Below are 26,109 nucleotides of genomic sequence, written 5' to 3'. Positions count from 1 at the left end.
GGCTCACCGCTGTTAGCTGCTATCGTCTCAAAGGTAAAACTCATAATAAAACTCACATTTTCTATCACAGTAATACTGAATCATTTATGTCATTGTGTCTGTGTCTATATAGCAATTAAAAACGTTTTCCATTGTTATTAGCTTTGATTTGAGCTGATGTATTTTTTCTTCGGCCGGGCAGCGTTACAATTCTTTTCATTTTAACAGCTCAAAAAGAGAGAATGCATTTAGTAAATGAGAGGGCAATCGAGAGAGGGAGAGAGCATTGCATCTGCAATATACGGTACTGTACAGATGATGTTTGTGTTATTTTGTTTCATGGCCAAACTAAACGTCATACAATAAAATAAGCAAATATGGTAAAATAAGACATGAAAGGTTCATCAATAGATGAATAAGTAATCTGAGGGGATCCTTGTGAGTTTGAGGTCAATTTGATCACGGTATTTGAATGAAATTTTCAGTGATGAGAATGAGAAGTATTACAGTAATGCGTTCTTTCAAAAATGTGATGTGGAGTTTTGTCTTCATCGACCAGGGGGATATTTGTTCATGTGGCCATATTTATAACGAAGCCACCCATCTTTCTCATTCTTACAATGAGGTTCTTCTGATTCAGCTCCCTGAAGGAGAAGAAAACCAGATTTTCAAATGATCATCTATACCTCTATATTATTGGTCCCCTTCCACAGTATAAGTGGTTGCAGAAAATGAACGAGTGAATGTTTATTTCCTGCGGTTTGATTTATAATATTTTTTATCCTATTTTTGTCATTTTTATGTTTTCCCCAAATTTATTTTTAGTTCCGGGTGGAATAAATGGAAGCTAATTATTCCTTTCTCTTCATTTTAAACTCTCCAATTTTGATGCCACGCCATCAGCTACAGCGGAATAAAAAAAGCTTGGACGATTTCCTCGTCGGCGGTTTTTCTGGGTTGGAACGACAACCGGAAGTCAACGGATACGTTTTCGTCGCGCTAGATTTTCACGTGCGTGAAATCGGCGATAGTTGATGTTGTATTTGTTTCGTAAATTTTCTGTTAAAAAGCTACTAAATGCTGCTGATGTGTGGGGGAAACAACCGGAAGTCAACAAATGCTTTTTGTAGCGTTAGCTCTCTGCGCACGTGAAATCAGTGAAAGTCGGTATTTTATTTGTTTCTCAAGTATTTCGTTCAGCTAACAAAAATGTCTTCATTTGACATTTTGGGAAATGTAGTTAAAAAGCGACTAACAGCTCCGGAGGAGGATGTTTTTGGAAAGTTTGAAAAAACTGCCTCCAAGGACGAAGAGGAGATAGATCGTCAACAAGGACTGCTGGATCGGAGCCGTAGGCCCGAATTGAAGTTACACAGGATAGGTAAACAAAAAGTCATTATACATTAATAAAACGGAAGATTTGACCGTCAATTTATTCATATTTTGTCAAACGGCAACTCTTTTCCTCGTATATATATTTTAAGGACTTTCAACGGAAACAAGACCGCAGGGGCTTTTTTGAAATGCTCCTCTTAGACAGGATGTTTGACTTTATTTGTACTATAATACATACTATTGTTTGACTGTACTTGTACTGTAATACATACTACTGTTTGACTATACTTGTACTGCTCTAACATTCTATCTAATAAATATATGCATCATCATTATCATCGACGTCTTTGTCATCACAGTAGCGTCACACTCCTCTTGTTCTCTGTACCTCCAGATCACCCACAGCGTCATGTCTGTAAGGAGGAGGAGGAGGAGGTCCCTGCTGACCAGCAGCTCTGGAACCAGGAGGTGAAGTCCAGCATGAAGCAGGAGGACCCAGAGCTTCCTCACCTGAAAGAGGAACCGGAGGAACTCCTCACCAGTCAGGAGGGAGAGCAGCTTGTACTGAAGGAGGAGACTCATGTCGTCATGCTGACTCCAACTCATGAGGAGAATGACCAGAGTGAAGATCAGACTCTGGACATGAAAGATGAAGATGAAGATGAAGATGAAGATGGTGCAGCAGAGACAGAGTCTGTCGTCAACATGCCGATCATAATCTCTGTGGTTGGAGCAGCAGACATTGAGCTGCTGATCTCTAACAGCTCTCACGTATCTGTCAGCCATGATGAGGGAGGTGGAACGAGCAGAGAAGATGTTGAGATTGAGCTTCAATCCCAGGGAAGAAATAATGCAAGTAAGAAGCCATATGTTTGTACATTATGTAACAAGAGTTACACAACACGCAGGAGCTGGAAAGTCCACATGAGAATCCACACTGGTGAGAAGCCCTACGAATGTGAAACATGTGGGAAACAATTCAGACAGAAAGGTAACTTTATTGATCACATGAGAATCCACACTGGCGAGACGCCTTATGGTTGTAAAATATGTGGGAAACAATTCAGACTTAAATTTAGCTTGAATACACACATGAGATTCCACACTGATGAGAGGCCTTATGATTGTACAACATGTGGAAAGAAATTCAGATTTAAATTTAGCTTGAATACACACATGAGAATCCACACAGGAGAGAAGCCCTATGAATGTGAAACATGTGGGAAACAATTCAGACTTAAATTTAGCTTGAATACACACATGAGTATCCACTCTGGTGAGAAGCCTTATGCTTGTGAAACATGTGGGAAACATTTCAGAGAGAAACATATATTGGCTGGACACATGAAAAGCCACACTGATGGGAGGCCTTATGGTTGTAAAATATGTGGGAAACAATTCAGACAGAAAAAGACCTTGACTGGCCACATGATAATTCATACAAGGAAGAATCCTTACAGGGGTAAAATGTGTGGAGAGTCTGTCGTCAACATGCCGATTATAAGCTCTGTGGTTGGAGCAGCAGACATTGACCTGCTGATCTCTAACAGCTCTCACGTATCTGTCAGCCATGATGAGGGAGGTGGAACGAGCAGAGAAGATGTTGAGATTGAGCCCCAGCTTCAATCCCAGGGAAGAAATAACGCAAGTAAGAAGCCATATGTTTGTACATTATGTAACAAGGGTTACACAACACGCACAAGCTTAAAATTCCACATGAGAAAAATCCACACTGATGAGAAACCTTATGAATGTAAAACATGTGGGAAACATTTCAGGCAGAAAATTAACTTTGCTAACCACATGAGAATCCACACAGGTGAGAAGCCTTATAATTGTAAAACATGTGGGAAAGAATTCAGACTTAAATTTAGCTGGAATAACCACATGAGAATCCACACTGGTGAGAAGCCTTTTAAATGTAAAACATGTGGGAAAGAATTCAGACTTAAATGTCACTTGAATAACCACATTATAATCCACTCTGGTGAGAAGCGTTTTGAATGTGAAACATGTGGGAAACAATTCAACCAAAAATATAATTTGAATACACACATGAGAATCCACACAGGAGAGAAGCCCTATGAATGTAAAACATGTGGGATACAATTCAGACTTAAATTTACCTTGAATACACACATGATAATCCACACTGGTGAGAAGCCTTATGCTTGTGAAACATGCGGGAAACATTTCAGACAGAAACGTACTTTGACTGGGCACATGAGAATCCACTCAGTTGAGAAGCCTTATGATTGTAAAACGTGTGGGAAACAATTTACACTTAAATATTATTTGACTAGCCACATGAGAATCCACACTGATGAGAGGCCTTATGATTGTGAAACATGCGGGAAACATTTCAGACAGAAACGTACCTTGATTGGGCACATGAGAACCCACTCAGTTGAGAAGCCTTATGATTGTAAAACATGTGGGAAACAATTCAGACTTAAATATTATTTGACTAGCCACATGAGAATCCACTCTGATGAGAGTCCTTATGATTGTGAAACATGTGGGAAACATTTCAGACAGAAAAAGAACTTGACTCGCCACATGAGAATTCATACAAGGGAGAATCATTACAAGGATAAAATGTGTGGAGAGTCCGACGTGCTGAAATTAAAAGAATGATTAAAGATTTTTTTTCCAAATGGACCACATCGAGTTGTTCTCATTTCAACGAATACTTTGTGAGACTGAATTTGTTAAGAGTATTGTTTTGCCTTCAGAAGTCTGTTATGTAGAATTATTTGCTATGAATAATTACAGTGTTGAGTATTTTATTCATTACTATCATTCTGAATGAATACACAGTAACACCTCGACTTACGAGCGCTTTGACATATGAGTGTTCCGAGATATGGGCAAACCTGCGAGCAATATTTTTGCTTTGAGACTTCCCAAGCTCCAAACTTCCCAAAACAAACTTATTCGGCTACTCCTCAATCTGGGGCCCATGACCCACCTTCTTCCTGGACATTTTTCTAGCCTAAAATGGCTCAGGGTAGAAGACAGGGTTAAACAACTGAAAATGGGATTGGCATTTAAAATAGTCAATGCAGCTCTGCCCTCAGTCCCCTCAATCCCTGCATACCTGAAGGAACACCTCCACAGATTTAGTGACACCCACAGCCACAACACTAGAGGGAGCTCAAACAACAACCTGATTACCCCCTCCTATAGGACTAACATGGGTAAATCATCTTTTTACAATACGGCCACCCAAGGGTGGAACTGTTTGACTCCCGCCCTCAAAACATGCACCTCTTTGACCTCCTTCAAAACTGCCCTAAAAATACACCTTTTAGGGGGAGAGAAACGGAGATAGTCATCACAACTCTCTCCGGATCAAACACCCCCCATCCCCTTTTTTGTCCACCTACGTTGCACATATTAAGTGTCTTTGTAACTTATTTTGCATCTGTGGTGTAATTTATTTTAAATTTATTGTTAGTTTGCATCTGTGGTGTAAAATTATTTTTATTTTTCTAATGTTATTTTGCATCAATTGAGTAATTTAATATTGGTTTTATTTTTATTTCTATTGTTAAATGTCGATGATTTATGTACTAAGGACTTTCAACGGAAACAAGACCGCAAGGGCTTTTTTGAAATGCTCTTCTTAGACAGGATGTTTGACTTTATTTGTACTGTAATACATTCTACTGTATGACTGTACTTGTACTCTAACATTCTATCTAATAAATATATTCATCATCATCATCAGACGAGCATAAATTTGAGATATGAGCAACTTTCCAGATGCTGGTGCCAAACGGCCGAGCTCCAAGCGAGCTTCACTCGTTCGGTTCAGGTCGTTGCCGCCTTCCGTACTCGCATCCTGCGAGTCTCCCGTGTTGTGTTTCCATCATTTACGTGATTTTGGCTCTTATCTGTGAGTATTCCTTATCAGTGATGGGTCCAAAAAAGGTGAGTGGTGAGAATGGCAGTGAGAAGAAAAGATGCACGATGATGAAGATGGAGATGAAGCATGAAATTATTGATCAACCTGACCGTGGTGTCCGTAAGAGATTTGGCACGCTAGTACGAGCGGAGTACATCGACGATAAGTACAATCCTCGAAGAGAAGGATGCTATCAAGAACACAAAGCCTTCCAAAGGATTAACTATCATGTCTTAAGTTTATGCAAGTGTACCTGTAAGGTGCAATTACCCCCCCCCCCCCCCCCCCCATGCACGGGCTCACCGCTGTTAGCTGCTATCGTCTCGAAGGTAAAACGTCTCGAAGGTAAAACTCATAATAAAACTCACATTTTCTATCACAGTAATACTGAATCATTTATGTCATTGTGTCTGTGTCTATATAGCAATTAAAAACGTTTTCCATTGTTATTAGCTTTGATTTGAGTTGATGTATTTTTTCTTCGGCCGGGCAGCGTTACAATTATTTTCATTTTAACAGCTCAAAAAGAGAGAATGCATTTAGTAAATGAGAGGGCAATCGAGAGAGCGAGAGAGCATTGCATCTGCAATATACGGTACTGTACAGATGATGTTTGTGTTCATGGCCAAACTAAACGTCATACAATAAAATGAGCAAATATGGTAAAATAATACATGAAAGGTTAATCAATAGATGAATAAATAATCTGAGGGGATCCTTGTGAGTTTGAGGTCAATTTGATCACGGTATTTGAATGAAATTTTCAGTGACGAGAATGAGAAGTATTACAGTAATGCGTTCTTTCAAAAATGTGATGTTGAGTTTTGTCTTCATCGACCAGGGGAATATTTGTTCATGTGGCCATATTTATAACGAAGCCACCCATCTTTCTCATTCTTACAATGAGGTTCTTCTGATTCAGCTCCCTGAAGGAGAGGAAAACCAGATTTTCAAATGATCATCTATACCTCTATATTATTGGTCACCTTCCACAGTATAAGTGGTTGCAGAAAATGAACGAGTGAATGTTTATTTCCTGCGGTTTGATTTATAATATTTTTTTCTCCTATTTTTGTCATCTTTATGTCTTCCCCAAATTTATTTTTAGTTCCGGGTGGAATAAATGGAAGCTAATTATTCCTTTCTCTTCATTTTAAACTCTCGAATTTTGATTCCACACCATCAGCTACAGCGGAATAAAAAAAGCTTGGACGATTTCCTCGTCGGCGGTTTTTCTGGGGTGGAAAGACAACCGGAAGTCAACGGATACGTTTTCGTCGCGCTAGATTTTCACGTGCGTGAAATCGGCGATAGTTGATGTTGTGTTTGTTTCGTAAATTTTCTGTTAAAAAGCTACTAGATGCTGCTGATGTGTGGGGGAAACAACCGGAAGTCAACAAATGCTTTTTGTAGCGTTAGCTCTCTGCGCACGTGAAATCAGTGAAAGTCGGTATTTTATTTGTTTCTCAAGTATTTCGTTCAGCTAACAAAAATGTCTTCATTTGACCTTTTGGGAAATGTAGTTAAAAAGCGACTAACAGCTCCGGAGGAGGATGTTTTTGGAAAGTTTGAAAAAACTGCCTCCAAGGACGAAGAGGAGATAAATCGTCAACAAGGACTGCTGGATCGGAGCCGTAGGCCCGAATTGAAGTTACACAGGATAGGTAAACAAAAAGTCATTATACATTAATAAAACGGAAGATTTGACGGTCAATGTATTCATATTTTATCAAACGGTAACTCTTTCATCTGAGTCTGTGTCATCACAGTAGCGTCACACTCCTCTTGTTTTCTGTCCCTCCAGATCGCCCACAGCGTCGTGTCTGTAAGGAGGAGGAGGAGGTCCCTGCTGACCAGCAGCTCTGGAACCAGGAGGTGAAGTCCAGCATGAAGCAGGAGGACCCAGAGCTTCCTCACCTGAAAGAGGAACCGGAGGAACTCCTCACCAGTCAGGAGGGAGAGCAGCTTGTACTGAAGGAGGAGACTGATGTCGTCATGCTGACTCCAACTCATGAGGAAAATGACCAGAGTGAAGATCAGACTCTGGACATGAAAGATGAAGATGAAGATGAAGATGGTGCAGCAGAGACAGAGTCTGTCGTCAACATGCCGATTATAAGCTCTGTGGTTGGAGCAGCAGACATTGAGCTGCTGATCTCTAACAGCTCTCACGTATCTGTCAGCCATGATGAGGGAGGTGGAACGAGCAGAGAAGATGTTGAGATTGAGCTTCAATCCCAGGGAAGAAATAATGCAAGTAAGAAGCCATATGTTTGTGCAATATGTAACAAGAGTCACACAAAACACAGATACTTAAAAACCCACATGACAAAAATCCACTCTGGTGAGAAGCCTTATTCTTGTGATATATGTGGAAAGTATTTCACAAATGAACGTACCTTGACTGGGCACATGAGAATCCACTCTGGTGAGAAGCTAGGTTGTGGTTCTGATTGTGGAACATGTAAACATTTCAGACAGAAACGTACTTTGACTCGCCACATGAGAATTCATACGAGGGAGAATCGTTACAAGGATAAAATGTGTGGAGAGTCCGACGTGCTGAAATTAAAAAAATGATTAAAGATTTTTTTTCCAAATGGACCACATCGAGTTGTTCTCATTTCAACGAATACTTTGAGACTGAATTGGTTAAGAATATTATTTTGCCTTCAGAAGTCTGTTATGTAGAATTATTTGCTATGAATAATTACAGTGTTGAGTATTTTGTCCATTACTATCATTCTGAATGAATGCACAGTAACACCTCGACTTACGAGAGCTTTGACATACGAGTGTTCCGAGATATGAGAGAACCTGCGAGCAATATTTTTGCTTTGAGACGAGCATAAATTTGAGATATGAGCAACTTTCCAGACGCTGGCGCCAAACGGCCGAGCGCTGTTAGCGCTCCAAGCGAGCTTCACTCGTTCGGTTCAGGTTGTCGCCACCTTCCGTACTCGCATCCTGCGAGTCTCCCGTGTTGTGTTTCCATCATTTACGTGATTTTGGCTCTTATCTCCAAAAAAGGTGAGTGGTGAGAATGGCAGTGAGAAGAAAAGATGCACGATGATGAAGATGGAGATGAAGCATGAAATTATTGATCAACCTGACCGTGGTGTCCGTAAGAGATTTGGCATGCTAGTACGAGTGGAGTACATCGACGATAAGTACAATCCTCGAAGAGAATGATGCTATCAAGAACACAAAGCCTTCCAAAGGATTAACTATCATGTCTTAAGTTTATGCAAGTGTACCTGTAAGATGCTATTACCCCCCCCCCCCCCCCCCCCCATGCACGGGCTCACCGCTGTTAGCTGCTATTGTCTCGAAGGTAAAACTCATAATAAAACTCACATTTTATATCACAGTAATACTGGATCATTTATATCATTTTGTGTGTGTGTGTAGCAATTAATCAATAGAAGAATAAATAATCTGAGGGGATCCTTGTGAGTTTGAGGTCAATTTGATTACAGTATTTGAAGTATTTGAGAAGTATTAAAGTAACGCGTTCTTTCAAAAATGTGATGTTGAGTTTTGTCTTCATCGACCAGGGGGATATTTGTTCATGTGGCCATATTTATAACGAAGCCACCCATCTTTCTCATTCTTACAATGAGGTTCTTCTGATTCAGCTCCCTGAAGGAGAGGAAAACCAGATTTTCAGGGGATCATAATTACAGATCATTGATTTCATAATAAATAATCTCTCTACCTCTATATTATTGGTCACCTTCCACAGTATAAGTGGTTGCAGAAAACGAACGAGTGAATGTTTATTTCCTGCAGTTTGATTTATAATTTTTTTCTCCTATTTTTGTCATCTTTATGTCTTCCCCAAATTTATTTTTAGTTCCGGGTGGAATAAATGGAAGCTAATTATTCCTTTCTCTTCATTTTAAACTCTCGAATTTTGATGCCACGCCATCAGCTACAGCGGAATAAAAAAAAGCTTGGACGATTTCCTCGTCGGAGGTTTTTCTGGGGTGGGACGACAACCGGAAGTCAACGAATACGTTTTCGTCGCTCTAGTTTTTCGCGTGCGTGAAATCAGTGGCATTTGATGTTGTATTTGTTTCGTAAGTATTCTGTTAAGAAGCTACTAAATGCTGCTGATGAGGATATTTTTGGAACTTTAAAAAAAGTCGTCAAATACGAAGAAGCGATAAATCGTCAGCGCGGACTGCTGGATCCCAAAGGAGAGGTACAGAAAACGTCATTTTAATGGGCCTCACAGAATATTTGTCGGTCTATTTATCCATGTCAACAAACGGTAGCTCATTTCCTCCCATGTGCGCTCTCTGCTTTTATTGAGTGGTCCGATGACAATTTCCTTAATGTGTCAGAAACAAAGGAGGTAATTGTCGATTTTAGGAAAAACCGTGTTCTACCTAAACCCAGCTCTATCAGCGGTACGGATGTCGAGATTGTTGGCTCGTATAAGTATTTAAACTCAAGTTGGATGTGAACACTGGGAACATTGTTAAACGTGGTCAACAAAGGATCTACTTACTGAGGAAGTTGAAGTCTTTTAACGTCTGTGACTATTTTCTATCAGTCTTTTATTGAGAGTCTCTTGACATTTTCTTTTTTTTGTTGGTTTGATGGTTTGTGTGTCAAAGTCAAAAACAGTTTATATAGCTTCGTTAAGATCTGCTCCAAAATAATCGGAGTTCGGCAGAGAGATCTGATCATTGTGGGGAAAACAAGTGGTCGATAAAGCCAAATGTATCATCTCCCAACATGACCACATCCTGAGCTCCAAGTTTGCTTTACTGCCCTCAGGTCGCCGCTTTATCGCCTTTTTTTATTTGTATTTATTTATTTATTATGTTTGTGGATGTAGTATGGTCTGGTAGACTGAATTGCCCCTTGGGATAAATAAAGTTGTCTGAACTGAATGTCCGTGTCCGTGTCGTCACAGTGGGGTCACACTCCTTCTGTTCTCTGTCAGCTCAGCTCTGGAACCAGGAGGGGAAGTCCAGCATGGAGCAAGAGGACCCGGAGCGTCCTCGGATGAAGGAGGAACCGGAGGAACTCCTCACCAGTCAGGAGGGAGAGCAGCTTGTACTGAAGGAGGAGACTGATGTCGCCATGTTGACTCCTACCGATGAGGAAAATGGCCACGGTGAAGATCAGACTCTGTACATGGAAGATGAAGATGAAGCCGCAGAGACGGAATATGTCGTCGACATGCCGATTATAAGCTCTGTGTCCGGAGCAGAAAACACAGATTTTTTTACCCCGATTGCAAAAATGGAAGACGATATAAATAAGTTAAAAAACTTCTCAAAACTGGACTTTGAATCGAAACTGAAAGTGATCAAGAACGGAAGACCGGTGCCGAAGCTGAACCATTTGGTTCAAACGACGGTACCGTACGGCACGCGCTACTTTCAGAATGATTGGTACGCGAGAAAGGAGTGGCTGTGCGGCTGCGCGGCGAGGAGCCGCCTGTTCTGCTTCCCCTGCCTTCTGTTCTCCACGAGCGACACCGTCTGGACCGCGGCGGGATTTCACGACCTGAAAAACCTGCAGAGGAGCCTCGGCCAACACGAAAGGTCGACTCGTCACATTGAGAGCCAAATCGCTTTGAAAACCTTCGGAAGCGCGCGGCTGGACTTGGCTTCGCGTCACGACCGGCGGAGGCTCGTTCGTGTCCACAACGCGGCGGTGAAGGAAAACCGCGAGGTTTTAGAATACTTCATCGATGCGACTTGCTTCCTGGCGAAACAGCAAATCGCATTTGGTGGCAGCGACGAGATCCCGACTGCGTCCGGTCGGGGAAACTACCTGGAACTGTTGCACGCTTTCGCCGAGAAAGACGATTGGCTGGCTCGACACCTGGAGACGTCCGCGGTGTTTTCGGGCTCGTTGAGCGGAATCCAGAACGATTTAATTGACGCTATAAGTGACGTCATTAGGAACGACATAAAAAAGGAGGTTAAAGCGGCCCCCTTCGTCGCGGTGGAAGTAGACGTGATGGCGGCTGCCCCAGTGACAGCCCGGATCTCCGTCATTCTGCGCTACGTGGCTCAGAGCGAGGCGCGCTGTCACGTCAGGGAGGCGTTTCTCGGCTTTGATGACGTGAGCAGCGACGGGCGAGCCGCTGCTGTGGCGCGGTGCGCCTTGGGCGTGTTGGAGAAGTACGACTGCGTGAGAAAGCTGGTGGCGCAGACTTACGACGGAGCCGCCGGGACGGTAGCGGAGCTCGACGGGCTGCAGGCCGAGGTGAGAGCGAGGGCGCCCGGAGCCATTCTCGCCCACTGCCACGCGCACGAGTTGAACCTGGTGCTCGCGGATTCGGCCAAACGCGTGCCTCAGGGTCAAACTTTCTTCAAAGCCGCGGAGGGACTCGCGGCATTTTTCAGCGAGTCCCCGAAGCGCACCCGTTTACTGGACGACACCACGAAGCGACGATCCCCGAGAGCGGCGCCCGCCAGGTGGAGCTCCGGCGCTGGGCTGGTGCAGACGATCAGCGCGTACCGGTCCGACCTGCGCGACGTGTTCCGCGTTATGAGCGAGGATCCGGACGGTTGGGACAGCAACGCGCTCATGCTGGCTTCCGGATATGACCGCTGGCTGACGGGGGCGTCCACGTGCTTCCTCATCATGGCCTACGAGGACGTTTTCCGAGAGACGGACGCGCTCTCCAGAGCGCTGCGGAGCAAAGCGACGGATGTCGGACTGTGGTGCGCACGGATCCGCGACACCATCGGAGCCCTGGAGGGTCGGAGGCGGGCGTTTGACGGTTTCTACGAGCGGTTCGAGCAGACGTGTGCCACACTGGGCCTGGCGGACGGCGTCCAAAGTAAACGGTCGGCCAAGGACGAGAGGATGCAAACGTTCCTCAACGTTCTGGACGACGTTCTCGATCAGTTGAAAGCGAGGTTTTCTCATTTCGGTGAGTTCGCTTTCCTCGGTTTGGTCGATTGTGCGAGATTTAAGCAAATGTCAGACAAGTTTGACGACACCAAAATGCAGAGCCTCTCCAAATACGCGAAGTTCTTTGACTTTGTCCGGCTGAAGGCGGATCTCATTGGACTTTACAGCTCACAGACGGTGAGGAAGGAATGCAAGACTCCGAGACAGCTGCTCGGCTTTTTGGCCAAGAATGACCTGATGAAGACGGTTCCTGAGGCAACAAAGTTACTCCAGCTGACGTTCACTATACCGGCGACAACGGCGTCCGTGGAAAGGTCGTCCTCGGCCTTGAAAAGACTGAGAGCGTACAGCCGGGATCGGGCTGACCAAGGGCGGCTTTCTTCCCTGGCAATGATCTCTGTTGAGGTAGAGAGACTTTTAAAATTAAAAGAAGATAAAGAGGACTTTTACGCCAAAGTCATCGAGGTGTTTGTCCAGAAGGATGGGCGAATGGATTTCATTTACAAGTAGAGGTAAGACCACGCTGGACAGTCGGCAACAGAATGTTCATTCAATGTTGTACGTGTGTGTGTGTGTGTGTGTGTGTGTGCGCGCGCGCGAAGAATGCTGACAAGGGCTATGAAGCATAACCAGTAGCCAGCTGGTGAATGTTGAATTCCCCAGCCGCGAACCTCACCGCTGCGCACGTCGCCGTCTTCAATGAACCCCTTGATCCTGATTGACTGCAAAATTCAGTCTGACGTTTTTGATGCGTGTCCCGGCGTCGCTGCTGCCGTGTTTCAGGGAGATCTGACCGCCAGTCATTTCTGTGTAAACTGAGTCGGTGGAGGAGAATGAATGACAGGAGAAGCAAAAAATTGTTTGTTTGCAGGGAAAGAAAACGGCAAGTTTTAGTTTTCATGCTGTGGAAATGACTTCTCCAAAAAGAAAACAAACAAATGATTGCTTATATAGACTAAAGTTTTACAATCATGAGGCTTTTTACCAGTGTGGTTTCTTTGGTTTTCTGTCCCTCCAGATCGCCCACAGCGTCATGTCTGTAAGGAGGAGGAGGAGGAGGTCCCTGCTGACCAGCAGCTCTGGAACCAGGAGGTGAAGTCCAGCATGAAGCAAGAGGACCCAGAGCTTCCTCACCTGAAAGAGGAACCGGAGGAACTCCTCACCAGTCAGGAGGGAGAGCAGCTTGTACTGAAGGAGGAGACTGATGTCGTCATGCTGACTCCAACTCATGAGGAGACTGACCAGAGGGGCGGAGTATGCGCAGAACTAACCTGTACGTGATGGAACGGGATTGCTATGACAGTAGCGCTGCACAGATAATATGCAAGCTCCGAATAAAGTATATTAAAGAGCAGTTAACGCGCCTTGTCTGCATCGTATAAGCAAGAAAACACAGCATCTGTTTGCTATTTTAACAAAAGACGGGCTCAGATATTTCATATAAGTGCCTGAGAACTGCGTTAAGTGTGGAAAAAGGGTATAATGTCTCCTTTAAATTTCAGGAAGTTGAGTTTCTCGAGTTTTTCAGTCCCTGCTGGAATAAATGGAAGTTGATTATTCCTTTCTATTGATTTGGAGCGCTCGAATTTTGATTCCCTTCCGTCAGGAGTCGTAGTTTTACCCTCAGCGACAGCGGAACAAAAAAAGCTTAGATGATTTCCGAGTGGGAGGTTATTGTGGGGGACAACAACCGGAAGTCAATGCTCTTTGTAGCGTTAGCTCTCTGCGCACGTAAAATCAGTGAAAGTCGGTATTTTATTTGTTTTTCAAGTATTTCGTTCAGTTGACAAACATGTCTTCATTCACAGCGGAATAAAAAAGATTGGGTGATTTTCTCATCGGATGAGTTTTCTGAGGGACAACAACCGGAAGTCAACGAATGCGCTTTTGTCGAGCTAGCTTTTGTAGCGCTAGCTTGATGTTTCCGTGCGTGAAATCAGCGATAGCTGATGTTGTATTTGTTTCGTAAGTATTATGTCAAGAAGCTACTAAATGCTGCTGATGAGGATATTTTGGAACTTTTAAAAATCTGTCGTCAAATACGAAGAAGCGATAAATCGTCAGCGCGGACTGCTGAAACCCGAATTGAAGTCCCAAAGGAGAGGTACAGAAAACGTCATTTTAATGGACCAAACAGAATATTTGTCGGTCTATTTATCCATGTCAACAAACGGTAACTGATTTCCTCCCATGTCCGTGTCCGTGTCATCACAGTGGGGTCACACTCCTTTTGTTCTCTGTCAGCTCAGCTCTGGAACCAGGAGGTGAAGTCCAGCATGGAGCAAGAGGACCCGGAGCTTCCTCAGATGAAGGAGGAACCGGAGGAACCGGAGGAACTCCTCACCAGTCAGGAGGGAGAGCAGCTTGTACTGAAGGAGGAGACTGATGTCGTCATCTTGGCTCCGACCGATGAGGAAAGTGACCAGAGTGAACATCAGACTCTGTACATGGAAGATGAAGATGAAGATGAAGATGGTGCAGCAGAGACAGAGTCTGGCGTCGACATGCCGATTATAAGCTTTGTGGTTGGAGAAGAAAACCCTGAGCTGCTGATCTCTAACAGCTCTCACGTATCTGTCAGCCATGATGAGGGAGGTGGAACGAGCAGAAAAGATGTTGAGATTGAGCCCCAGCTTCAATCCCAGGGAAGAAATGACGCAAGTAAGAAGCCATATGTTTGTACATTATGTAACAAGTCTTACTCGCTACGCAAGAGCTTGAAGGTCCACACGAGGACCCACTCTGTTGAGAAGCCTTACAGGTGTGAAACGTGTGAGAAAGATTTCACAGATGTTGGTTATTTCAAAATCCACATGAGAATCCACAATGGTGAGAAGCCTTATGATTGTAAAACCTGTGGCAAAACGTTTACACATAATGGCCATTTGAAAATCCACATGAGAATCCACAATGACGAGAAGCCATATGATTGTGAAACATGTGGCAAGCAATTTAGACAAACGACTCATTTGAAAAGACACATGAGAATCCACACTGGCGAGAAGCCTTTTGAATGCAAAGTATGTGGGAAAGACTTCAAAGAAAACAACAAATTGAAAGTTCACATGAGAATCCACAATGATGAGAAGCCTTACAGGTGTGAAGTATGTGGCAAACACTTCAGGCATGTTAGTTATTTCAAAATCCACTCAAGAATCCACAATGAGGAAAAGCCTTATGATTGCAAAACATGTGGGAAACGTTTCAGACAGAAAAATAGCTTGGCGAGCCACATGACAACGCACAATGATGAGAAGCCTTACGATTGCAAAACATGTGGGAAACATTTCAGACGAAATTCTAATTTGAAAAGACACTCGAGAATCCACACGGGGGAGAAGCCTTACAGTTGAAATGCGCGTCGACGCTTTCGGGTACGCCGGTGATTTGAAACGTGTCCACCTTAGTGAGAAGGCCTCACTTTGAAATATCAATGGAAAAAGATATTCAGTAAATGAACTGGAAATGTTTGGAGCGTTTCGTCAGACGGAGCCCATCGAGTTATTCTTTCAGAAAATCTTTGAGACTGAATTGATGAGGAATATATTCATTAGATATAGTGTTAGAGTACAAGTACAGTCAAACAGTAGCATGTATTACAGTACAAGTACAGTCAAACATCCTGTCTAAGAGGAGCATTTCAAAAAAGCCCTTGCGGTCTTGTTTCTGTTGAAAGTCCTTCGTACATAAATCATCGACATTTAACAATTGTGTCTTCATGAACCTGTTATGTAGAAATATGTGTCCATTAATAATGCTGGTGTTGATTATTTTGTTCATGACTGTCATTCTGTATGAATATATAAAAAATCACTTTGTTTTCTGACTGCAGAGAAATTATTGAAAGTAGTCAGAAACCAGAAATGGACGTTTTTGCAAACAGACATTCTTTTAAATTCAACTTTCCTTTCAATAAGATTTGTTTTGTTGCGATTTGTTCATCGGTCGAACAAAACTTTTATGACTTTGACAATTCTAAAGATACAGACTCTGTCTGAGGGGTAAATTCTTCAAGCATTAAAGGAACTCACTTTACTTTCGGCCTGAATAAACCTTTAAATTAAACTCTTACCTTTTTGACAACAAGATGTGTTTCCCATCAGAATGGCTGCCACCAGGATTCACTTAAAGTGGGAAAATAAATCTTGAATAAACTCCTTTATCTGGGTCTACTGCAAAATTCAATCTGACATTTTTGATACCTGTCCCAAACTCACTTCTGCTGTGCTTCAGGAAAATCTGACGTACAGTAATTTTTGTGTATAAGTATGAGGTTCATCCTTTATTATGTAATAGTTCTTAACGGTTGTTTCCACAGTTCTGATAGAAACTCCTGAAGCGCACTTGAACGCATCACTGTACACAGTATGCCACACGAGTGAGTACACCGCTCACATTTGACAGCGTCTGAACCAAATGAGTTTATTTTGGTCAGACGCTGGTTTGGTTTTTGTTTGTTCTTCTATTTTTGTCATCTTTATGTTTTTCCAGATTTGTTCAGTCGATGGCGGAATAAATGGAAGTTGGTTATTCCTTCCTCTTGATTTGAAACTCTCGAATTTTGATTTTACATCGCCAGCAACAGCGGAAGAAAAAAAGCTTGGACGATTTCCTAGTCGGAGATTTATCTGGAGGGACAGCAGCCGGAAGTCAACAAATACTTTTTGTAGCGCTAGCTTTTTGTAGCTTTAGCATTTTGTGTACGTGAAATGTGTGTTACTGGTTGAATAAATTGAAGTTGGTTATTCCTTCCTCTTGATTTGAAACTCTCGAATTTTGATTCCACATCGCCAGCAACAGCGGAAGAAAAAAGCTTGGACTAGGACGATTTCCTAGTCGGAGGATTTTTCTGAGAGACAACAACCGGAAGTCAACGAATACGCTTTTGTCGAGCTAGCTTTTGTAGCGCTAGCTTGATGTTTCCGTGCGTGAGATCAGCGATAGCTGATGTTGTATTTGTTTCGTAAGTATTATGTCAAGAAGCTACTAAATGCTGCTGATGAGGATATTTTGGAACTTTTAAAAATCTGTCGTCAAATACGAAGAAGCGATAAATCGTCAGCGCGGACTGCTGGAACCCGAATTGAAGTCCCAAAGGAGAGGTACAGAAAACGTCATTTTAATGGACCAAACAGAATATTTGTCGGTCTATTTATCCATGTCAACTAGTGATTGGTTAATGATACCTCAAGGAGCGTAGACACATTACACAAACTGTGTTGACACTGTGTTGGTCACTCAACAGCGACCTCTGCTGTAGATCTAAAATCATTGCGGGTAAACAAAATGGAAACAAGATGGATAAACCCAACATTAGCCTGTGAAATCATATTTAATCTTTATTCAATTGCTCGTCTCTTAATTAAACGATGATCATCTTTGTGTAATATCATTTTCTCCACTTGTTTGCTGAGTGAAGTTGCTCGTGTGAAGGTTCAAATTTTGCTTGTTTGTGTAAATGCTCAAGAGTTGGCATGTAAAATAGAGCAAATTTGTATGTAAAAAAAAAAAATATTATATGGGATTTTGTGAACCAAAGTGTTCAATCATATGAAATAACGCACTAAAAATTAATTCATTCACACATTTCCGAGAACGATCCATGGGTGGGAGCAAAGCGAAAATCCAAAAGGCACAGCGACAGCAAACAACATAATCTCCATCCAACAAACCGCAACATGTTGATAGTTTGTTTCCTTATAAACACAATTTGGCGCGGCACATCTGAACGACAAAACTCCTGTGTCGGACATGTGAGTTTTTGTTAAAGCGATACTCGCACCAATACGGGGTTTCACACTTGTGCACTCGACACAGTGTCCGTGTCATCACAGTGGGGTCACACTCCTTTTGTTCTCTGTCAGCTCAGCTCTGGAACCAGGAGGTGAAGTCCAGCATGAAGCAAGAGGACCCGGAGCGTCCTCAGATGAAGGAGGAACCGGAGGAACTCCTCACCAGTCAGGAGGGAGAGCAGCTTGTACTGAAGGAGGAGACTGATGTCGTCATGCTGACTCCAACTCATGAGGAGAATGACCAGAGTGAAGATCAGACTCTGGACATGAAAGATGAAGATGAAGATGAAGATGAAGATGGTGCAGCAGAGACAGAGTCTGGCGTCGACATGCCGATTATAAGCTTTGTGGTTGGAGAAGAAAACCCTGAGCTGCTGATCTCTAACAGCTCTCACGTATCTGTCAGCCATGATGAGGGAGGTGGAACGAGCAGAAAAGATGTTGAGATTGAGCTTCAATCCCAGGGAAGAAATAACGCAAGTAAGAAGCCATATGTTTGTACATTATGTAACAAGAGTTACACAAAACAAAAGAGCTTGAAGAGAAGCCATAGGTGTGAAACATGGTAAACATTTTGTGGGTATTGTTTGTTTAAAAATCCATATGAGAATCCAAAATGATGAGAAGCCTTATCATAAAACATGTGGGGAACAATTCAGACATGAAATTATCTTGAATTACCACGAGTATCCGTAGAGATGAGAGAAATGTGGAAACGACTCACAAATTGTTCCTTAGACTGTAGAATGTTTTTTTCTGTTAGAAAGTCACAATTTGATTTTATGGTCAAGAGTTTGAATTCTTTAATCAAACTCCTCTTGTTTTCTGTCCCTCCAGATCTCCCACAGCGTCATGTCTGTAAGGAGGAGGAGGAGGTCCCTGCTGACCAGCAGCTCTGGAACCAGGAGGTGAAGTCCAGCATGAAGCAAGAGGACCCAGAGCTTCCTCACCTGAAAGAGGAACCGGAGGAACTCCTCACCAGTCAGGAGGGAGAGCAGCTTGTACTGAAGGAGGAGACTCATGTCGTCATGCTGACTCCAACTCATGAGGAAAATGACCAGAATGAAGATCAGACTCTGGACATGAAAGATGAAGATGAAGATGAAGATGGTGCAGCAGAGACAGAGTCTGTCGTCGACATGCCGATTATAAGCTTTGTGGTTGGAGAAGAAAACCCTGAGCTGCTGATCTCTAACAGCTCTCACGTATCTGTCAGCCATGATGAGGGAGGTGGAACGAGCAGAGAAGATGTTGAGATTGAGTCCCAGCTTCAATCCCAGGGAAGAAATAATGCAAGTAAGAAGCCATATGTTTGTGCAATATGTAACAAGAGTTACACAACATGCCAGATCTTGAAAGTCCACATGAGAATCCACACTTCTGAGAAGCCTTATGGTTGTAAAATATGTGGCAAAGATTTTCATGAAAATAGCAAATTGAAAGTACACATGAGAATCCACACTGGTGAGAAGCCCTTTGACTGCAAAACATGTGGGGAACATTTCAGACAGAAATATAACTTGACACATCACATGAGAATCCATACTGGTGAGAAGCCTTATGAGTGTGAAACATGTGGGAAACATTTTGCACGGAAAAATAACTTGACACACCACATGATAATCCACAATGATGAAAAGCCTTATGAGTGTAAATCATGTGGGAAATATTTCAGAGGGAAATCTTCTTTGAAAATCCACGTGAGAATCCACACTGGTGAGAAGCCCCATGACTGTAAAACATGTGGGAAACAATTCATACAAAAAGTACATTTGAAAACCCACATGAGAAAGCACACAGGAGAGAAACCTTACGAATGTAAAACATGTGGGAAAGAGTTTAAAGAAAATAACAAATTAAAAGTCCACATGAGAAGCCACAATGATGAAAAGCCTTATGAGTGTAAAACATGTGGGAAACATTTCAGAGTGAAATCTTCTTTGAAAATCCACTCGAGAATCCACTCTGGTGAGAAGTGTTATGATTGTGAAACATGTGGGAAACAATTCATACAAAAAGCTCATTTGGAAACCCACATGAGAATCCACACTGGTGAGAAGCCCTATGAATGTGAAACATGTGGGAAACATTTCAAACAGAAAAATAACTTGACGAATCACATGAGAATCCACACCGGTGAGAAGCCTTACAGTTGTAAAATGTGTGGAGAACCTTTCAGGTGTACCAATGTTCTGAAACGCCACATGAAACGTGTCCACCCTGCTGAGAAGGCCTCACCTTGAAGTAGCTATGAAAAAAGATAGGAACGTATAATTTTTGGAGATTTTTGTGAGATGGGCCGCATCCAGTTGTTTCATTGTTTAAGTTTAATCATAAAAAGTGTCAAGGGTCAGCTCTAGGTATTTTGATTTAACTTATGTGCCTTTTTAGTTTGTTAAAAACAGAATGATATTGCTCTTTCATGAGTGCGATAAGTTACTGTCACTTTAAGAGAAAGTTCTCAATTGCTTATTTGTTTGAAGGTAAGGCCGAATGTTTGGAATCTCTCAGGAACTGAGCCACACTGTTTCTTTACCATGTTGTAGTTTCTTGAGTAAAAGGATTTAACTGTGAATAATCCTGTAATTTGTTTTAACAAATTGTGACATAAAGGAACTTGTACTTCCGTTTTCGGAGTGCTGTTGGAGTTTTTTTGGCTTCCATTGGATACATGCCTGTATGAGAATGATTCCATCTGAAAGTTCATATTTATTTTGAAGTTTCTCTTGATATGACAGAATGTCTTTGAAGCTTTTCTGATCTCCCAATTTACGCAAAAGTGTCTTTCACAAAATAATTTCGCCTGGTGTACAGCAAAAAACAATATTGAAAATAAAACGAAATAAGAAATAAAAATCCAAATGTCCCAGCCCTATTATTATTTATGTCCTTAACTCTGGCACAGCTCGAGAATCAATTTTTTGCTTATTTTTTTAAATATATTTTCATGTCTTTTATATATTATCTCTCGCTATATTTACATGTCTAATTATTATTTATTGTGTAACATTTTTGTTTACCGTAAAGCGGAAGTCCGCCATTCATCGTCTTCCTGCCCAGCGGCAGCCGAAAGAAGCCTCAACAGTTTTGAAGTCGTCGTTACAGAAATTCTGATGCCTAATTCAGCTAAATGTACCCAAGATAATCTAATATCCAGCTGGGCTGAGGCGAATATGATTGTGCTTTTCTGTTTACTTCAAACAGCCGAGTAATAATAAATATCACCCGATAAAGCGGAACGAAAGTGTTCCGACACTTGTTTGTCGGACATTTAACTGGAGGGACATAAAGCGGAAGTCAACAAGGCGTGCGGTAAAAGTTAGCTGCACAACGAAATCAGTAGAAGTTATTACATTTGTTTAGCAGCTCAGGGCTTCTACAAAGGAAAATGTCTTCGGTTGATTATTTGAGCGACTTTGTGCAACATTCGGAAGCAGCTTCTGACGGAGAAACATCTCGAGCTGCAAAAAAAGCAAAAAAAGCCCGGTACGAAGAAAGAGCCGAAAGTGAGCGCGGAGCGTTGGACATCATCCCGAGCCCCGAATTAAACTTACACGGGACAGGTATTTAAAAAAAAAACTCAATTTAATTTACACAAACAAATAATTCACATTTAGTTTCGTTGTAAACTCCCCTTATTTTCCTCGTAAATCTACGTCTGTGTCGTCACAGTAGCGTCACACTCCTTTTTGTTCTCTGTGCCTCCAGATGTCTGTAAGGAGGAGGAGGAGGAGGAGGTCCCTGCTGACCAGCAGCTCTGGAACCAGGAGGTGAAGTCCAGCATGGAGCAGGAGGACACGGAGCTGAAGGAGGAACCGGAGGAACTCCTCCCCAGTCAGGAGGGAGAGCAGCTTGTCCTGAAGGAGGAGGCTGAAACGTATTTAGTAACTCCTCTGTATGAGGAAAATGACCAAAGTGAGAATCCGAATCTGTACATGAAGCCAGAGAAAAGCGAAGCGTGGGAAGAGTCTGACGTCAACATGCTGCTTGTAAACTACGTGGGCGGAGCAGCAAACGCCGACCTGCCGACCTCTAACGGCTCTCCCGGGTCCGTCGGCCACGAGGACGGCGGTGAAACGAGCAGAAAGGACTTCGAACCCGCGCCCAAGTTGAGACCGCGCTGTAGGAAGACGACAGACGACACGACGATCGTCTGCAGGATGTGTGGGAAGGTTTTCACCAAAAAGGCCTGGTTGAAGGTCCACATGCAGCAGAACCATTTTACCAAGCTCCTCTCGGCCCGGGACGCGGCGGCCATGACCAGCCTCGTGGTGTCCCACAAAATAGTTCAAAACAACAAGTCCGCCTCGGAGGGGGGGTTCATCAAGGGGTGTTTGGTGCGATCTGCAGCTCTGATGTGCCCCGAGAAAGAAGACGCGTTCCGGAGCGTGCTCCTCTCCGATCGGGCCGTCGCCGACAGGATCCGGGACATCGCGGGGAACTTGGAGCTCCAGCTGCAACGGGAGGCGGATCGCTTTAACTTCTTCTCCCTGGCGTTGGATGAGAGCGGCGGCGGCGGCGGCGGCGGCGGCGACGGCGCGGCCCGGTTACTCGTGTTTGTTCGTGGGATAACGAAGGACTTTAAGATAACGGAGGATCTGGTGACCGTGCGGTCGACGACGGGGACGGCGCCCGGGAGCGACGCGTTCGCGGCGGTGAGCGCCTCCCTGGAGAAGCTGGGACTGAGATGGGACCGACTCGTCGGCGTGACGACGGACGGTTCTCCCAATCTGACGGGGGCAAGCGCCGGGCTTTTGAAACGCATGCAAGACAGGGTGAGCGAGGTCAACCCGGAGGTCACGTTGGTGTTTCTGCATTTCATCGTGCACCAGAATGTGCTGTGCGCGTCCGTGCTGAACCTAAACCACGTGATCGCCGTGGTAACCGCGGCCGTTAGCTTCATCAGGGCGAGGGCGTTGAACCACAGGAAGTTCGTTCCGCTGCTGGAGCAGCACGAGGCCGACGGGGGGGGCGCCGGCGCCCCCACAAGCCTTCCGTGGCTCAGCCTGGGTCGCGTGCTGAAAAGATTCTGGGCTCTGAAAGCAGAGATTCGAGAGCTCTACGAGGAGAAAGGCAAAACCCTCCCGGAGCTCTCGGACGATGCCTGGGTGGCCGACCTGGCGTTCGCCGTCGACGTGACGGCGCTGATGGACGAGCTGGGCGCCCAGCTGCGGCCCCGGGGTGTCTTCGTCCACGACGTGTACAGCCGGGTCAAGGCCTTCATGAGGAAGACGCAGTTTCTCTCTCGCCAGCTGGACAGAAACGTCCTCACCCACGTGCCGACGCTGAGGGAGGCGGGGCCGTCGGCCGATCACCTCCGCAGGCACGCCTCCATGTTGGGCGCGCTGCACGCCGAGTTCTCGAGGCGGTTCGGAGACTTCCGAATGGTCGAGGGTGAAATGCTGAGGGTTTTCTCTCCCTTTACCTGCGGCGTGGAGAACGCGCCCGGCGATGTCCAGCTGGAACTCAGGAGCCTCCAGTCCGACGGGACGCTGGCAGAACACTTTAGGTCGGCGTCGGTGCTGGATTTTTACGCCGGGCTTAAGGAGGAGAACTTCCCGCGCATGAGGAGGCACGCTCAGAAGATGCTGGCTCTGTTCGGATCGAGCTACACGTTCGAACAAACGTTCTCGGTGATGAAGTTGAACGAGTCCAGGTACGGATCCTCGCTCTCTGACGAGCGGCTCTCAGCCGTCCTTCGCGTTTCCAGCTCCGACATTCAACCCAACTTTGACGTTCTTGTCGAAGACTATGCTTCTCACCGAAAACAACAACCAACAGGTAGTTAAGCAGTAATAAACCATGAATAACACCTTGTGTAAAGTAGGTTTAAATGGTAAATGCGTGCGTGGAGGCGACTTTAATACCTCAGCTAAATTCTCAGTGTGGTGGTGTGAGAATGTGTGCGTTTAAATAGTGTCCTGATGACATTTTTTGTTTCCTTGATTTATTTATTTTGACTGTCTTTCTGTCCGTTTCATTTTAATATCACTTTGTCGTCATTACAGGTTTCAATATTTCCATACGTAAAGACGCGATCAGAAATATCTTGTCCTGTTTTAAAGGGAAGATGACGCGAGCCGCGGAACTCAAAGCATCGGTTGTATTTTTAATGTACTGTACTGTAATAATAAAATGCCTGGTTTAATGTAGCGCGTTGTTCATTCACACCACTTTACGCTACATTCACACACGCGAAGCGTCTTGCCCAAGGACACAACGACAGTGGACACGGCCGGAGCCGGGAATCGAACCGCCAGCCTCTCGATCGTAGGGCAACCCGCTCAAACACCTGCGCCACCGTCGTCGCAGGGTGAAGACAAAAATAAAAAAAATAATTTTCAGTGGCAAAACTTTCTTAACATTTTTTTTTGTTTTCCTATTGCTGTTACCTCAAAATTTGTTTTTAAAAAAAATCTTGTTTTTTTTTTTGTCTTTATTTTATTTGACATTTTTGATGGAATAAAGTTTGTACTGTGCTTATCTCATGTTTTTGGTGGTGGGAGGGAGGAAACCGGAGAACCCACACAGGCACGGGGACAAGCGCCACACAGAAAGGTATCGAACCTGGAACCTTCTCGTGAGGCGACCGCCAGGCACCGTGCTGCCCTTGAACAAAATACTAAACATAATTTAATTCAGCATACTTGTTTGGCCATCCACAATATTTTCAGATTTTCATGTGGCTCCTATGAAATTTATCTGCTCTGTCAAAACATTTGCTCTTAATTCTATACGATTCAAGACTGAGAAGATCAATTTAATCTGGAATAACAAAAATAATTGGGTAATTCTGATCTAGATTAAATAATTGGTGTCATGCTTTAGACTTTAGAGCTGGCTGTCTATACTTAAATGTAAGATTTGTCACCAATCACAAAGCTCTTGTGTCTAGACGGTTAACACCATTCAAATTAATTAAATTAACTTTGAGGAAGTTCTACAGCAACAATTGGAGACACTTCATGGGATGAATAATTTATTATAAATCGATTCAGGAGTCTGGGAGCTGTCCGACCTATTTTAATGACGTTCTCATCTTAACACGTTCACGATAAGGGTGGTAAACTGCGCCCCCCCCCCCCTCCCCCACGAGAAAGACCCACAGAAGTGTCTCCCACCCTTGTCTGATCAGTTCCAGCTGTTTGTGATCGTTATGTAGTAAAAAAAAAAGAACTTTGTCTGGAGGAACATGAAAATAATTCATCGATCGAGGTGACAGAACGAAAGGTTTGGTTTATGTAAACACATTTCGACCCTTAATATTGAGACTAATTTACCAAACGATCATTTAAAATGCAGGCGTAACGGCGCATGCGCGCTCTTGGCACGCGTTTCAGCTACATTCTCCGAACGACTTGATCGATGCTTGTATGTTATTTGCTCTCTTTTTTCACAAGAGGACTTGAACTAGTGCTTTTTTCATCGAGCATCCGTGCGTGACGTGTGACGAACAAACGACCTCTGAACGCGCCTTCAAAGCGCAGCGGGAGGCGCGAAAACACACCTCGTTTCCTGTGAAGACGGCGGGCACGCGCACAAACCAGCTGACCCGTGAGGGCGGCGTGCGTGGGCGAGGAAAGGAATATACTAATTACAATGAAATCAATCGTGGGAATGAGCGGAGAGGCTTTACAAACTTCATTTGTGAAGTTGTGACATTTTTAGTAGTTTAATTTACAAATGTGTGTAATATTTTAGTGTATCTTCCATATTAAGTATTTTTTTTAATTATCCACCAATCTTTTAAAATGATCGAGAACGATGTAAAAGTGTCTTCAAAATTAAGGAGCAGCACAAGTACCTCAGTAATTAGTTACCTTCCACCTAAAATGGTCTAATGTAAAATGCAGCCGCCACATAAAGTTCTATTAAAAATCTAATATTATCTTAATCCAGTCATTGGAGTATTTTTTCCAGCAGAATTAGTACTTTTACTTTTTAAAACCAGTGTAAAAGTTCTGAGTATTTCTCCCACTGGAAAACAGATAAATAAAGAATTTTCAGTGTGAAAATAGAAGAACGAGGCAAATGGTAAATGTTGACGTAAACTCCGACAGTACAAATCATTTAAGCCATAAATAAAGGACCTTTAGTTAAAGCACATTTGGCGTCTGACTAAAACGACGTGGAAACAAACGTTGGACACCATGTGTGACTGCAGTGGGAGAATGCCCCGCAGCTCGTTCTCATCCTCGGAACGTG

At 43.6% G+C, this 26,109-nt stretch overlaps 3 protein-coding genes across 3 annotated transcripts; all 3 read left to right on the top strand.

Annotated features, from left to right (window-relative positions):
• Positions 1–1,902: 1,902 nt before the first annotated feature.
• On the top strand, positions 1,903–3,951 carry LOC137913770 (zinc finger protein 234-like). Its single transcript, XM_068757408.1, has 4 exons — positions 1,903–2,261; positions 2,394–2,658; positions 3,034–3,552; positions 3,685–3,951. Exons 1-4 carry the CDS (start codon positions 1,903–1,905, stop codon positions 3,949–3,951), a joined length of 1,410 nt encoding a protein of 469 aa, XP_068613509.1.
• Positions 3,952–6,490: 2,539 nt separating this feature from the next.
• On the top strand, positions 6,491–20,720 carry LOC137913761 (zinc finger protein 585A-like). Its single transcript, XM_068757397.1, has 6 exons — positions 6,491–6,888; positions 7,029–7,481; positions 13,131–13,297; positions 14,425–15,460; positions 17,977–18,384; positions 18,742–20,720. Exons 1-6 carry the CDS (start codon positions 6,717–6,719, stop codon positions 20,145–20,147), a joined length of 3,642 nt encoding a protein of 1,213 aa, XP_068613498.1. The 5' UTR covers positions 6,491–6,716; the 3' UTR covers positions 20,148–20,720.
• A 1,119-nt stretch (positions 20,721–21,839) lies between these two features.
• Positions 21,840–23,693, top strand: LOC137913751 (general transcription factor II-I repeat domain-containing protein 2-like). The gene has a single exon (XM_068757386.1). It carries the CDS (start codon positions 21,840–21,842, stop codon positions 23,691–23,693), a length of 1,854 nt encoding a protein of 617 aa, XP_068613487.1.
• Positions 23,694–26,109: the final 2,416 nt, after the last annotated feature.

This window comes from Brachionichthys hirsutus, chromosome 3 (genome assembly GCF_040956055.1).
Source record: "Brachionichthys hirsutus isolate HB-005 chromosome 3, CSIRO-AGI_Bhir_v1, whole genome shotgun sequence".
NCBI lineage: Eukaryota > Metazoa > Chordata > Actinopteri > Lophiiformes > Brachionichthyidae > Brachionichthys > Brachionichthys hirsutus.
This window is presented reverse-complemented; position numbering and strand designations above follow the sequence as displayed.

Coding starts and splice junctions, on each gene's coding strand:
- LOC137913770 (XM_068757408.1), top strand. CDS start 1,903: ATGCTGACTCCAACTCATGAGGAGAATGACCAGAGTGAAGATCAGACT. Junction 2,262..2,393: donor AGAATCCACACTGGTGAGAA/GCCCTACGAATG, acceptor ACTTAAATTTAG/CTTGAATACACACATGAGAT. Junction 2,659..3,033: donor AACATATATTGGCTGGACAC/ATGAAAAGCCAC, acceptor AAATTCCACATG/AGAAAAATCCACACTGATGA.
- LOC137913761 (XM_068757397.1), top strand. CDS start 6,717: ATGTCTTCATTTGACCTTTTGGGAAATGTAGTTAAAAAGCGACTAACA. Junction 13,298..14,424: donor GTCAGGAGGGAGAGCAGCTT/GTACTGAAGGAG, acceptor CCTCAGATGAAG/GAGGAACCGGAGGAACCGGA. Junction 18,385..18,741: donor CCAGGGAAGAAATAACGCAA/GTAAGAAGCCAT, acceptor CTGTCCCTCCAG/ATCTCCCACAGCGTCATGTC.
- LOC137913751 (XM_068757386.1), top strand. CDS start 21,840: ATGAAGCCAGAGAAAAGCGAAGCGTGGGAAGAGTCTGACGTCAACATG.